Source organism: Micropterus dolomieu, linkage group LG15, assembly GCF_021292245.1.
Source record: "Micropterus dolomieu isolate WLL.071019.BEF.003 ecotype Adirondacks linkage group LG15, ASM2129224v1, whole genome shotgun sequence".
NCBI lineage: Eukaryota > Metazoa > Chordata > Actinopteri > Centrarchiformes > Centrarchidae > Micropterus > Micropterus dolomieu.
In genome coordinates, this window is record NC_060164.1 from 21,805,726 (window position 1) to 21,821,470 (window position 15,745).

Consider the following 15,745-nt stretch of genomic DNA (forward strand, 5'->3'; position numbering starts at 1 on the left):
CCATTCTAACACCTGGATATGATTATTTGTGAACCATTCCAGTGTAGATTTTGCTTTATGTTTTGGATCATTGTCTTGTTGGAAGACAAATCTCCGTCCCAGTCTCAGGTCTTTTGCAGACTCCATCAGGTTTTCTTCCAGAATGGTCCTGTATTTGGCTCCATCCATCTTCCCATCAATTTTAACCATCTTCCCTGTCCCTGCTGAAGAAAAGCAGGCCCAAACCATGATGCTGCCACCACCATGTTTGACAGCGGGGATGGTGTGTTCAGGGTGATGAGCTGTGTTGCCTTTACGCCAAACATAACGTTTTGCATTGTTGCCAAAAAGTTCGATTTTGGTTTCATCTGACCAGAGCACCTTCTTCCACATGTTTGGTGTGTCTCCCAGGTGGCTTCCACTTCACGATTGTGTCCCACTTGTTGTTGGTTCTTCACAAAAAATTACAGTTTTATATCTTTATGTTTGAAGCCTGAAATGTGGCAAAAGGTCGAAAAGTTCAAGGGGGCCGAATACTTTCGCAAGGCACTGTATATATGTGTTGCCTCAGCAGGGATGATATTACATGAAAAGTTGATCTGCAGGAGAAACAGATCTGAAAGCAACACAGAATGACTGAGAGCTGCACTGCATTAGATTCGATTATATTTTTTGATTTTGAAATCTCACATGCTACCTGAATTTTGTGTTTCCTTTTACGTAAATAAAAACATTTCCACCATAAATTGGTGCAGAAACGTTCACCAGAATGCAGGAAATTAAGTGTTTAAAGATCAAAATTTCCAGGGGGAGGTCCCCCAGACCTCGTATATCTCGGCATTGAGGATATCTTTAAAACACTGTTTAAGGATCTTTTCATCTCGTTGTCATGAACCTTATAGCTCATATTGTGATGTCTCATGAGTATCTCATCACACCCCTAATCTGAGCCCCTATGTCCCCATCACTCTCAAGACAAAGTGACGCCATTGCAAAAATGGAAAAGCTTTTATGAACTGCAAGTAGGATGAATCACTGTTGTGTCATTTCAGTTAAGATGGAGAGCAGCAAAATAGACATTTGCAGAAATGTCAGAGATTATGACCTAAACTTTTAACAGTGTGACACAGCACGTGGGGTCCAGTAAGCCAAGATCCTCCTGATGCTTTTTGGCTTTCCAGCCAAAGACAGAAAATAAGAAACCCTATTGTAATGCCACAAAACTGTGAAGACCAGAGCCAAAACAGTCCATTTACATTTCAACTTCTTTCATCGCCTGTCTCTAAACATTTCCTCCTACTATGAGAACCATTACAGATCAGAGCTGTGGAAACTCACATTTGGATAACTGAGAAGACTGCAAATGTGAAGCATGTCAACATGTCTGAAAGCATTGTTATATAAAAGGCACAAATCAATTATGCCTTAGTCTGTGTCTCAGTGTCTCAAGACTTGCTTGAACTTGCTCTACCCTGTCTGTGGCACTCAGTTCCAAGCCCATTGGTTCCTCCGGAAGACATACATCTTTAAAAGCAGCTCAGGAATAAACTTTCATTTTTTTAATAAAATGTTGAGCTGGGCACTGCTGTTTTTAGTAAACGTTTCTCAAACAGGAGAAAATAGTGCATTTGTTAGGGACTATTTTCAGTCGTTTCAGTTTCTTCTCCCTTACTATTCAATGTCTCATATCACAAACTATTGGGTGAGGAGGAATGGTGAGTAAAAGACTGACAGAATAGTGAACAGAATTGGGAAATACTTCACTTTCAATTTCTTCCGAGAGTCAGTCACAAAAAAATTACTCAAATCTTCATTGTTTCTGATGTGGCAACAGCATGACAAAGAAACAACAAATAAGGAAACTGCCATTAAAGAGAAATTAAACATATAGGGTCATTGTCATTGGTGACATGTTGCCTTTGAAACCTTTTCAATACTAAATGTTGTTTTTGTTTCCATAAGTTTAAATAGGATACTCTGAAAAAGATACTAACATTCAGTAGACAACAGTCAGTCATGGCTGTTGTCTAATAGGCGTGGTGTTAAAGTTTGCTGATACTCCCAACAAATATTCCCAGGAGAACTCAAATCTTCTTCTCACAGTACTTAGACAACTGGCAAGATGGCAGCACTTAAATTCACTTTTGGGTCAACAAAGAAAGAAGAAGGCATTCAGGGTGATCCCTGTGTTTTCATGTCAGTGTTACTGAACTTCATGTCAATCAGCTGACACCCATGGGGAAGAAGTGAAGGTCAATTGCTGCTTTCTACTCATATATGTCAACATGTCACATCCTCTTTAAGATCACATCCATTAAAAACTCTGATTAGTTGACCTGGGACAGCAATGTTTGTTTTGAAACAATTAAACACTGGTGAAACCTTTTAAGCACGGACCAGGCAGGAAGATTTTCGTGCAAAATGCAAAAGAGAAATCCATGGATGATCTAGTATTTTGTCACCCTATGTATGCCACACACCTCCATGAAGCTAGTAGGCTCAGCCAGAATGTCAACCATTTTTATCCATACCAAACACACATCAAACACCAATCATCTAAATTAACTTATATCACAACATAAATCATTCTGTAATTACTGTACATGGCTGCGGTTGTTGCCTTCCACATATCTCTTATCTCATCCTACACTAGGGTGGCCAGACTTCCCCGTTTTCCAGTTTTGGTTAATCATAGACTGTATAAGGTGTAAAAGACCTGAAATCAGATTTTACGTGGCCAGAAGAGTAACCTTACCGAACAGTATCTTTATGTCTACAGCTGCTTTAATCTCGATCAAACAGACATAACATGCAAAGAAACATCACTCTATGTCCATGGTAATAGCAAAGCTATGTCTTTGTGAAACTTTAATGTTTCTCTTAATAATCACAATTGTGGCCAAATAAGTGTTTGTAGTTTATGGTGTAACCAGGCCGGACGTTTACGTGATTATAGGCAATAACAGAAGCCTGTTGTTGCCAATGGAATTTGTGTTTTGTAGGTCTATGTCTAATATCCTTGATTTAAAAAACAGACTGTAGCCTACAATTAACATGACTTACTGCTGAGTTACATATAAAATAAGAGCATGATCTATTTTGCAATTATCCTTATGACTCTACATTATTTAACTTGCTGTGTACCAACTTATCCAGTCCTTTTACCTCTTAAAATACTGAAAGGTTATTTCTGCCCTGAAATGACTTGATTATATTCATGAGGGTTATATTTGACAGATTATAACTCACCTAGAACTTTTTACCTCTTAAAATACCATTAAGTGGCAAAAACAATCCATAAAATGTAGAGCCCGACCGATATGGGATTTTTAAGTCCGATACCGATTTTGATATTTGAAGATATTAAAATCTGATAGCCAATATATCAGCCGATATTCTTTTTCCTCCTTATTTTAAGAAACGCACAACATAAACAAAGATTATCCCTAACCTTTGTTATGTTAAGATAAAAGATAAAAAAGTCAAATGTAATTATATCAAATTATAGAGTACTACCACTAATGAACATTCAATTAAATAGTGTATGTATATATATATATATATATCCCTGTGATGGACTGGCGACCTGTCCAGGGTGTACCCTGCCTTGCGCCCGATGTCAGCTGGGATTGGCTCGAGCCCCCCCGCAACCCTGTACGCAGGATAAGTGGTTGACGATGGATGGATGGATGGATGGATGTATATATATATTATATATATATATTTATATATGTGTGTCATCCTCAAGCTCGGGTCCTCTACCAGAGGCCTGGGAGTAGTGTTTTAGTACTTGAGACCTGTCTTAAGACCACTTTTTGATGGTCTTGGCCTCGTCTCGGTTTCAACCGCATTTGAACTTGGTCTTGTCTTGGTCTCGGACATTGAGGACTCTGGATTTTATTTCAAGACCAGTCAAGACCATATCTTTGGGAATATCAATAAATTGCTTTTGCATTGTGTGATTTGTTAACATTCTAACGTTGATAAACATATTGCTTCAAATGCAACCAATAACCCTAATTAATGATTAATTAATGTCACCCCTCCCTGCGATGCTTACGTTGATTTCAGCCTTTCTAGTCTTTTCGACCTCTCAAAGCGCTTTTACACTACATCTACCGCTCTACCTCCTGAGTCACAGTCGCCCATATGTATGTGGGTGTTTTAATGGGAATGTGGATCTTTCAGATCAATTTGAGAACTACCTATGATCTTGTTCCACATTTTATTGCGTGCCACACAATGCAGGGAACTCGGTCTCGCCCTCCCTCTGCCTTGGTCTCGACTGCTCTCAGCCCCTAAAAGTCTTGGTCTTGTCTCGGTCTCGATAAACTCTGGTCTTGGTCTTGACTTGGTCTCGGTTTGGGCGGTCTTGACTACAACACTACCTGGGAGTTTGGGTTCTGCGCAGTCAGTATCTTAGCTGTTCCTAGGACTGCACTCTTCTGGACAGAGACCTCTGATGTTTTGCCTGGAATCTGCTGTAGCCACTCTCCCAGTTTGGGGCCCCACAGCCCCCAGTGCCCCAGTAAGGTGAGTTTGGGATGCCTCTTTCTCCCATATGTTCTTCCAGTACTGTTCAGTCTCAGCCCAGGGTGGATCCCTATTGCCCTGCCACTGAGAGTACACTTTGGATGGTTTGGTGGAGAACATCCGTGTTTGTGTAGGACTCAATTACCACACTGTGTAGCTTTGTTCGTGTTGCGTTTACTCAACTGCCGCAAACCTTACATTTTCACCTTTTGCCGTAAATCACTGCTGTAAGCCTTAAAGGCACAGTAACCTGTCACTCGCAGTGCATAACATAACAGAGTCCAACAGGACACAATACTGAACGTTTTCAGACATAACAATCTGGTTTATTCTCCTTTTTTCTCTTTAGGCGGGTAGCCAGAATGGTAAGTCTTTGTTTGGCAGTCTCCAGAGCCTCAGGTATCGACAGCTTGTTGTATTTCTTAGGTAGCCCTTTTCCTTGCACCTTTCTGTAAACGCCTTGATTTTGGTCTCTAGCCTTCTCCCCCATGGGGTTTTTTGTGTCTTGTTGTCCATCTTATAGCCAAGCATCTCTTGGATCACTGTTGCTGTGGCGTACATCAGCTCATTGGTCTCGGTTTTAGTAGTAAATAGCTTTAGTAGGGATAGTATGTAGTGCTGCATTCACATCTTCTAGCAGACTTTCAGAGGGTACTTAGCCTTGGCAATCTTGGTTGTTGTACTTGGGGGTCCATTTGTTGTACCTCATCTATCTCTATTTGTGATAGCAGTTGCTGTTTGCGGCTGTTAGAACACTGAGCTAGGAGATGTTTCTTTGTTGATGGGTTTTGAAGCATCCATATATCCCATAGTCTCTGCATATAACCTCTCTCACTGGGATTGCTTGTATATGCAGATCCATATTTTCCGCTCTAGTCCATGAATGTCTTGTTCCAGTAGCCCATTTGTCATCAGGTTGCCCTGGTTCCCTACCTGATGCAGACCTTGTTGACCCGGGTGACGTCTGAGCCGGTATGGCTCTTGTATTTGCAGTTTCACTCATGCCTGAGGTAGGCTGGTAGCATTTACAGTTAGTACCCATGTCCACCAAAGCGTTTTTTACCAGCTGAAAATGCCACCTGCTCTTCTGAAAATGCCTAGCTGGGAGCGCTAAGGTGCGCTTTGGAGACATGGAGCGTTTTTTTCAGCTGAGAGCTTTGGTTGCTATGATGCTGCGTTTTTCCCAAAGTTCAACATATTTCAACTCTCAGCAACCAGAAAAAAAAACAGCGTGGAAAAGATGCTCAGCGCCTCGTCACGCTGCTGACGTTTTTATCATGTTGTAATAACGCGGCACTCCCATTGTAATGAATTGTAAAAAGACGCTGCCTGTGGAGGTGGGCATGGTTTGCATTCAGCTGCAGTGGGGAGAGGTGGGGGAGGTGGCACAGATAAGCGGAGCCAGGGAGAGCAAATTGTCACAGCTGCTGTTCATTTACTAATTAAGCTGGACCTCAGATTCCTGCTGCCTGCCATGACGTGAAGAACAGCCAGTGAGGCTGTATGTGAAGATTTGTCTTGGTGCTGGTGTGACCGGCAGAGGACTGACCGGGGTGAATGAGCCGGGGAAAGCACAGCCGGCCCGACAAAGTACTTTATGTTAAGTTTATATGTGTGCAGTGGCTGAAATAAATCTTTGGTTGGATGAGCTCCTGAGTCAGCGTCTGTGCTGGGGTTACCCGTGGCAAGAGGCTTTTGCTACACTGGCCTCAATAAAAAACGCTTTGGTGGACACAGGCCCTTACAACCACTCACTTGCTTTTGCCGTTTTTGCTGTTTTCAGTACAAAATCAGCTGTTTTCTGTGTGTATAAAGATTGCCCGGGCAGCCATCTTGGTATTGCACAATCCCTCAGCTGTTAGGTTTCATTTCTCTCGTCAAAATAAAGGAGAGAAGAAGTGGAACAGACAGTCTTTATTGTCGTCTACAGGCTGACCCGTAGGAGGGGGACCCTTTATTTTACTTTAAATGAGCTATGTGATGTTAGCTAGCTGGTAGCCCATCATATCTTGTCATCTAACACTGGTGCTCAGGCATGAGCAGTGAAATAGAGGATTACTTATTGTAGATACACATTTTGACATCAATATAGAGTTTATTATTTCTACAATAAGCATGATATTTGTTTTCACTGTGGAATTCAGGAGTTTTACCTGGCCAGGTAAGTGTTTAAATCCAGGTTTGTTCATTTCAAATGTATTCAGTTTTATTTATATAGTGCCAATTCATAACAAACAGCATCTCATGCATTCCGTTTTATATAATTTACAGAGACCCAGAAATTCCCAATTCCCCAACAGTGAAGGAGAACTGCTTTATCGAACGCAGATTACATTTAATTTACAGCCAACATGAGCAAGAGGAAAGGAGGTATTTGCTAAAAAAAGTTGAAACTTAAAACTTAAGATGATAAGAATTAATTTTTTTTATAATAGCTTTATGTTATTTGTAACGTGGTTGTACAGGAATAGTGTTTTGACGAAAACTCCCAATAAATGTGAACATATAAACAGTAAAGATGGCCAAAACATAGACATTCGCCTGGTATATTTTTGAAAAATTGTGTAATAACTGTTGTATATTAGTTTCTTGCCATCAAATTTACAGTTACAGCTGTATTGCAGGTGTATTAGAAGATATTCAGTCGCATTATAATCAGTTAGAAGATGGTTTTGATGGTGATATTGCTATTGAAACATAGATTTTATACCAGGCGAGGATGAAAATATATTTTCCTTTATTGCACCTCCATTTACTCTTTAATAGAAAAATAAATAGGTGAATTTACAGTTGATTCATATTCCTAAGCTATCAAAGGAGACCAGAATTATGAATCTAGGCCTAATGGTTGAGGAGTGATGATTATTTTGGGTATGTTATTTTAGGCGTTTTTCCTGGGTTAAATTAGAAAAGTATTTAATTTAATTGCTATTTTTTTAACCCAGAAAATAATGACATTTTGAAGACAACACTCAACCCTGTTTGGAATCTTTCAAGAAGGGAAACTGTCAACATCAAACATCAGCCGCTTAAATTTTATATGTATCGTCTTTAAAAAACCCAAATTGATCCAACTCATGTCCTAAAATGTCAATCGTCAAACAATCAGCCAGACAAAAGACTCAGCTTTGAAAAATAAAACAATATCTTTTATTTGGTGAGTGGTGTACATCACTATATGCACTAAAGGCAGGTCTATGCTCAGTTATAACGTCTTTGCTCTACATATTGAATAGTATAAAGTGATTATATGCATCTGTGTCCATTCAAAATGTGTTCCTCCTCCTTTTGCTCCTGTTTCTCCTTCTTATCATCAAATGACCACGCTTGGATTTTCTAAAATAATTCAGTCAGAACTTAAATCATGATTGCACCATTGAAAATTACTGCAACAACTGTTAATTTAAATTTGTGACAACAGATGTTCTTCAATTTACTGTCCCATGTAAAATAGAACAAATCAAGAAAGTGATCATCCTAATGACATAATAACAACCAAATGTTAATTGTAATCTATTGTTCTATGAAAGTTGATGGAACTATTGGTTAGCTAAAATTGATAAGAATCTAATCAGACAGATGTTCCTTTGAAAGCCAACTGGACAAATGTTTCACATAAGGCTAACGGGATGTTAGCAAAAACAAATGCTGTTCCATTGACCTTCAACGGGTAAAATGTTTAACTAAAAGTGAATGGGATAGATTTCTTTCAAATTTAATGTAACAGTTGCTCCATTAAACTTTATTGGGATAAATATTTCCATTGGAAGTTAATAGAACAACACTTATATTCCATTGAAATTTTTATAAAGCAGTAATGGTGTTTGTGTTCCACTGAAGATTAATCATACAAGTGCTCCACAGAACATTAATCGAACTATCGGTAAGTAAAAATAAGTCAGAATTCAATCACACAGATGTTCCATGCAAAGTTAATTGTACAAACGTTGGTCTCTACAAGCTAAAGGGACAGGAGATCAACTGAAAGTTGCTCTATTGAAAGTATATGCTAATCAAATGTTAAAGTGAAAGTAGATGGGACAAATTTCACTCAAATTGAAAAGAGCAGTGTTTCTATTAAATTATCCCAGGCTAAATAGTTCCATTGAAAGTCCAATTTATGCAAGTATTTTCTTATTTTAAGTAAATAGGGCCATGGTTCAGTTGAATATCTGCAAATAATATATGGTGCTAGCGTTGGACACATTCTCCATTGAAAGATAATGGAACTGTTGTGAGTGAAAATTCATGAGAATTCAGACTTATTTTCCATTCAAAGTTAATTGAACAAAAGTTGGCACTGATCCACTGAAAATCAATGGAAAAAGTACACTACTGAAAATAAATGCTGTTCTATTGACATTCGAGGGATCAAATGTTTAACTCAATGATTTATTAGTTGATAGGACACATTTCACTCAAATTTAATAGGACAGTTATTCATTAAAAGTTAGTATCTGTCCATTGAAAGATAAAGGAACATTGATATTAGAAAAAAAGTAAATAAGGTACTGTTTATAATTACTGTTACTAGTTGCAGTTTTCAAACGCTGATTGACCAAACAGAACGTGGACATGCATGTTGCTCAGAGCGCACAGAGTCTTTGGACCAATCTTTAGTGATTAGTATTGTATATATTGTATATATACAGTGTAAACACGTACTGTGTGAATGAATAGATAGATAACCACATTGGAAAACACATCATCATTGGTTGATTTGACTGTCGAATGTCCTTTGGATCAACACTGTGTTGTTTTTGGAATGGGCGGTTTCATGAGGATGACTTAAGGTATTCACTGGAGCATGGGCCCCTCCTCAAAGTGGCTGCAGAAAACAGGAGGGAAGAAAATAGACAGAAAAGAGAGTTACAGATTTAGAATAACTCAAATCTCACATTAGCATTAGTAGATTTGTTGTATCCTTAATGTATGCGTGTGAGTGTGCACATCAGAAATATTGCCAGATTCAGGCCAATTAAATGTTCACATTTGAGGATATTATGTTTGTTTGCTCTTAACGTCTATTTCTCTATGGAACAATTTGAGTTTTAGACCTTGAGTGTGAGGAACTTTTGTATGGATTGGGGTTAGGCATATAGTTGTGAGGTAGGGTTTGAATGCATCATGTCAAGGAGGGCCACATGTATAACAGTACAAACATTTGTGTGTGTGCGTTCCTACCAGTTGAAAGTTGTTTAGGAGGTGATCTACGTTGACGTCATTGTAGTTCTCCTGGAAGGTGCTGGGTTCATCCCTGGACTCCTCCAGGTCGCTGGTTCCAGGATCTTCTAGGCTGTGTGTGTTTGTTTGGTGTGAAAATATGTCAATACATGTCAATAATTTCATTTTATTCATTTTATTACATATTTATTTTATTCATACAAATACTTGAATTTTTAAGGCTGATGAAAATATAACGGAAAATATAGCAAAGGCTACTGACTGAGGAAAAACTTTTTTCGCTAAATAACATGTGGCTTGCCTTCATTCTTTCTTGTGTATTATTTCTTGACCATACTACATGTTCAGCTAAGTTTGCTGCGTTTTAACTTTGTATTTTTAAGCTAGGTGTCTCAAAAACTTTCAAGTAGCAGATGCGGCTATTTGGTCTTGGTCCAATAATCAGCTGGTTAGATTAGTTTTGTTGTTCTGGATGTCAGATTTTTGCTTTTATTGTTTTTTTTAGCACCAAGTCCATGTTAGCTGCTAAATTGTGTTTCATTCACATGCTATTTTATCATAAAATCACACCCGAAAGACAAATAAAGATGATAAACAAACATTAACTTTTATGGAGCCAGCAGATTGAACGTTGGAGAATTAGTCAGTATTCATCATATTTTAGCTTTAGTATATGCCTTGAAAAAGTTTATCTTTTTAAATACTTGTTGTGTTTAGATACTATTAAGTTCACCTGAAAGCTTCATTCATTGTGTTGTTTTATTTATTGAATTTTAGGGGTGAATTAGGCTTTGCAGCTATTGATTTATGCTTTGTTTTAGATCTACAATGACATATTCAAAAAGCTGCATAAAAGGTTCCAAGGGTCTTTGGTCATGTTATCATTTCAATTGCTCATAATTTGTTGGTTAGTCTGTTTTACAAACGCTGAGCTCATTTGATTCTCAGTGAGCAGCAACCACAGATATTGAGTGGTAAAGTCAAATTTGAATATTCCTTTAGCTGCAGTTGTTCTTAAGGGCTACTACTTTACATACTGGCTCAAGAGAAATCAGCAACTGTGTAGAATAAAAAATCTCATTAATAGGACATTGTGACAGCGGGTAGCACCAAGATATCTGGCAACAGCCTGCGATTTTAAGTGTAAGTTTTTACAGAGTAAGAAAGTGTATATTTTATAGAGTAACATCTCATGACAAAAGCCGAGTTCAAGAGACTCGGGTTAGACTAAAATAAGAAGATGGTGTGGTGTTGTCAGTGATGCAAATGAGTTATAATGTTATTTACCTATACAGTCAGCTTAAGGGACAAAGTTAAACAGATGGACAGGTGAAGGAAGGGAGGACGGATACCCACCTTCTCTTTCCCGTTAAGACTGAGTTCAGGTACTTCTTGACGGCCATCTGTTTGCGAAAGCGGCTGTAGTTGTCTGTAAAGACGGCGTCTGAGTGGCGCTTCACTGGCTCCTCCATCAGCTCATCACTGGACAGAAGAGAGATCATGACAGATACAAAGAGAACAATCAAGGTTTCACCACAGTTCAAGTCAGTGCAGCTCAGGTTTTGTAATTATGGTATTTTTCTTTTCTATGTGGGTGTGTTTGCCTCCTGGCTGCATGTAATGACGCAGTAATGGCATAAATTAACCTTTAAAAATATTTTATCAATTACAAAATGCATCATCAGACAGGTCAGGTCTTTCAATGCAAATGTCAATAGGTGCTCTGGTGTTAAACTTGTGTCACCTCTCTCTACATGAAATAGTGAAACAACATGAACAATATTTTCACATTTTGCATAAAGTCTCCCCTGATGTAAAAGTAAGAAAATATGGTTTTGACAAGAAACATTATGAACCTTTCATGTCATTCATTTGTATTCCACCTGATTCTATGGCTAAAGGAATTTAAGTATGCCATTGATGAAATTTGGGAAATAAAATCATCAAGTACTCATTGCACCTCATGATTTATTTTCAAGCTCATTTCAAGAAGTCAACTAAAATTTAATAGCAAAATTCTTGATGGTAATATGCACAATCAAGATTTTTTTCCTTCATAACTAAAACACATTTTTGTGATATTTTCTTTCTAAACAACATTGAAATGGACAGTGTGTTACACTCTGAGGTGACATTATTCCAACAATTTTTGGCTGACATGCTGAAACATTTCTAGATCTATTAAGATGTTATGGCATAAATTACAGTGAGATTAACTCCTGTTCTATTCTCTGAAGGGTTTGGGTTCACATTTTAAAAAGAAGAGGATGAAGTTGGCCCCTATCTATATCCACTTTCCTCCCTTTTCTGTTTTCAAAAATATAATTTATGTTAAGTTAAATCTCAAAACAGCATTAACCTTCTGATCTCTAATTTTCAGGTGCAGGTTTGACCTATAGGCCAGTATGGTATTGATTAACAGATGTCAAGAGTTTCTTTCCCAAAAGTGAAAACGGGGCTACATTTCACTATTACAAGGAATGACTAGGCTATAGAAAATATGTCAATAAATAAACTACTAAAACCCTTTCCTTCACGATTGAAAAAGAGAAATTCAGCCATCTGCACTCTCCGGGTGGGGACGCCACCTACCTGACCCGCTTTCCGATCAGAGACTCCAGGTACCTCCGCGCTGATAGCTGTCCGAGGAGTTTGCTGTACCCGCTGGTGAACAGACCGTCTGCGTGTCTCGTCGGTCTGCACAGCGTCACAGAACAGTTTCATTAAAATCTGGTTACATTTGATGCATTAAAACAGCAAATATCAAACAGAAGAACACCATCTCCAATTCTGAGGCTGAATTGTTAATAATCATACTAATAATAATACTTTTTCTGCGACACGTTCGTGTGATGTAGGCCTACGATGTTCGGCATTAACCTGACTAGAAGTAGTGGCAATATTGAATATTGAAATTATTTCTGACACTAGTGATAACAAAAGTCAAAAATTCTCCTCTGATGTTGCGATTAATGAATCTGAGCACGAGTCCTGAGACAAACCTGCTCAAATTCACCCACGGGTCTAATCATACAGCGCTGGCTTCCCCCTCTCAGCAGTTTCAGTTGCAGATAACACAAGTTTCTCTTACCTCATGGATGTGTATGGCAGACTCAGAGTCCGGGAGTACAACACACTGCACAGGGCTATTAGGAAAAGCAGCTGGGGGCCGGACCGTTGTAACATCGCTTTACACCTGAGGATGGAAACGGTAATGTGTTATTCTCCTACTAAGCTGAACACAATGGGCGTACCAGGTCATTTCCCAACAGTCTACCAACGGAATAAAGATCATCATCATCTGCTCTTAGGTTTTATTAATTATCTTAAATTACGCGCAACAGGTAAGTCATAAACAAGTGGTTAATTGCTCGGGGCAAAGGTAAGAAAAAAGGGTAGTTCACCCCGCGAAGAGCCGTTTGGCCGTTTATCTTAAATAAATTGCTCATGTAATGGTCAATTCTGGCAGCCGAGAGCAAGAGAAAGCAGCGAAATCTCATGCGTAATTACGCACGACTGGCGAGGACAAAACCTTTCATTACACCTTGGGGACGCTTAAATTCTGTTGCCTCCATATAGAATACAAGCCAGATTGAATGTGTTGAGCTTCTGCTCACAGAAAAATCCTACTCTTCAAATGAGGTCACTGCCAAATTGCTTTCCATTTCCTCCAAAATAGTAATCAGAGTACATTTAACTGTGGACATGAAAAAATCTCCTCCGTGCATTTTTAATGTTAAGTTTTTTTTCAGCTATCTGAGTCTCAAGTCACTATACTTGTCAACAGAAAATAGACAAAACAGAGTAACAGAGTATTTTATCCACGAGGGATTACTAGGATACTGATCTTTGACACGTTTATGTTTTTAACAAAGGAAAGAAAAATAACTCCAATGCGTAATTACGCACAATGCAGATACGGCGAGCACAAAACATCCTATTACACCGGGGACGTTGCGATTATGTTGCCAACATAGACCACAAACCAAACTGAATGTATCGAGCTGCTGCCAACATTACAACGAGCAATTTATTCGTAAAACATTTAGTGATACTTATCCAAAACCTGTTCAAAATGGCCAAACCGGAGACCTCCCAGAACGCAACATCTAAAAAAACTAAAATAATTTCTACGTAAATATTAAATCTTACATGTGCTCTACAGAAAGTTGTCTGCGTTTGCTCGTTTCTTCTGCACTCTCCAAAGTCCTGATCTCGAGCCGCTGCTGTATCTCCACTCTGTTGACCCGATGCTTCCTGACTCTCTTTCTCTTTCTGTCTTTATTCAGGTCTCCTCCCGTTTTATACACCTGGATGTTTCTCATGGAGCAGGAGGGGACATCAGATTCGATCAGGGGCCTGATACGTCAGTAGGTCGCTGCTTCCGTCATTGGTCTTGCTCACGCTCGGTACCAAACAGGCCTATGGTGATATTAGTGAGGAGATTTTTTCTTTTTCTTCTAACTAATCATAGGAATAACTAATTTATATGCCAAGTTGATGTCGTTGACTCATCTGATCATTTCCCTGGATACTTCTCCCAGCACAGGGCGGGTCGACTGCTGCAGGAAGGCAGGAAGGAAGACACTGGAAATTCGACAAGAATTTAAATGGAAAATATGTCAGAGGCGAAGTTAAACTCAAGAGTTTTCTGCAGATCTGTTATACAGTAGTTACCTACAGCAACAATCTTTTATTGTCATTTTGTTTCTGTTCTTTAGTTCATAGGATGCAAACTCTTGAATGCACAATGTCTGAGAAGTGCTCTCTGCTCAAATGACATCTTTTCTTAGGGAAATGTATTGAGAGTGTTCTACAGAAAAGTCTTCTTCTTCAATAGGTTCACTTCCAAAATGCTCTGCAGTTCCTCAAATATGGTCATGGGAATAAAGTTAACAATAAAAATGTACTATGACCACTGTGCTTTTTTCCCAGCACAGCCTTGAACCAGATCACCTTCCATCTTTCCAGTTGACACTTGACTAGAGATAAGTGTTCACTGAAACATCGACAACTTTTTAAGATGTAAAATGTGTAGTTAATCAGTCAGTAATATATTGCTATTCATGTCACATGTGAAACCCTAAATATCAGTTGGGGTTCATTCTGAACCCCAAATTGCTCCTGATGGCTGTGCTGTCTGTGTGTCATCATGAGCACTTTGGATAGGAAGCGCTGTGTCGCTCCTGATGAGCAGTTGGCACCTTACATGGCAGCCTCTGCCATCATTGTATGAAGTGTTTAAAATTACACACAGAAATCACCAGTAAACGAATTTCAAATAAATGGCCTTGATCTGTTCTACACTGTGTTTATTTGATTTCGCTTGCGTTATCAGACACATTGGACATACATGGTCGAATGTTTTTTTCTTTTTTTTTAAAATTCTCTAAATATAAACTATACTATGTGCTAATTTTTTTCTTGTAGTTTGATAAGGCATGACACATGTTATCACAGGCCTGTGGACCCCACTTTGAATGGCCCTGATTCTTTTCATAAAAATAATTTTTTGTGCAATTCATAGGACAGAATGAGATGTGTTTCCAGGCATCATTTTGAGGTGTAAACATATGCATTTTGTATCTTGTGTATTGTCCTGTCATGACACAAATACTTAATTCCACAACAATGTTATCAAAATCCTACAGCTGCCATTTACATGTATTTGTTTATATCCATCACAGTGAGCCCTGTGCACCACAGGCGGTGCTGAAGACTGAATAAAAACATAAGGATCTTGCAGATTACCATTAATAAAATAAAATTTTAGAGGATAGAAGATACTGACACTGTTTTCTATTTCAGGTTGTGCTGGGCTTTTACAAGAGCAACACACAGGACTGAAGTGTTTCTGAATCCACCCACATTGTCCCTGATGAGCCTGAATTTCTCTGCTGGAATGGCACAGTGAATTAGCCGTGACGTCGGCCAGCACCTGATCCATCCATCCATCCATCCATCCATCCATCCATCCATGTAAATGAGTGTGAACCATTTAGCCAATATCACTGGAAAGAAAAAGATGATTGCTAAGAAATGACTTACA

The 15,745-nt window shown here is 38.7% G+C and overlaps 1 protein-coding gene across 1 annotated transcript; it reads right to left on the bottom strand.

Moving 5' to 3' along the window:
• Window positions 1–7,639: 7,639 nt before the first annotated feature.
• LOC123984133 (vasoactive intestinal peptide) lies at window positions 7,640–14,099 on the bottom strand. Its single transcript, XM_046070837.1, has 6 exons — window positions 13,849–14,099; window positions 12,788–12,892; window positions 12,289–12,393; window positions 11,053–11,178; window positions 9,697–9,808; window positions 7,640–9,340 (listed from the first exon to the last, which is right to left on the bottom strand). Exons 1-6 carry the CDS (start codon window positions 14,019–14,021, stop codon window positions 9,332–9,334), a joined length of 630 nt encoding a protein of 209 aa, XP_045926793.1. The 5' UTR covers window positions 14,022–14,099; the 3' UTR covers window positions 7,640–9,331.
• Window positions 14,100–15,745: the final 1,646 nt, after the last annotated feature.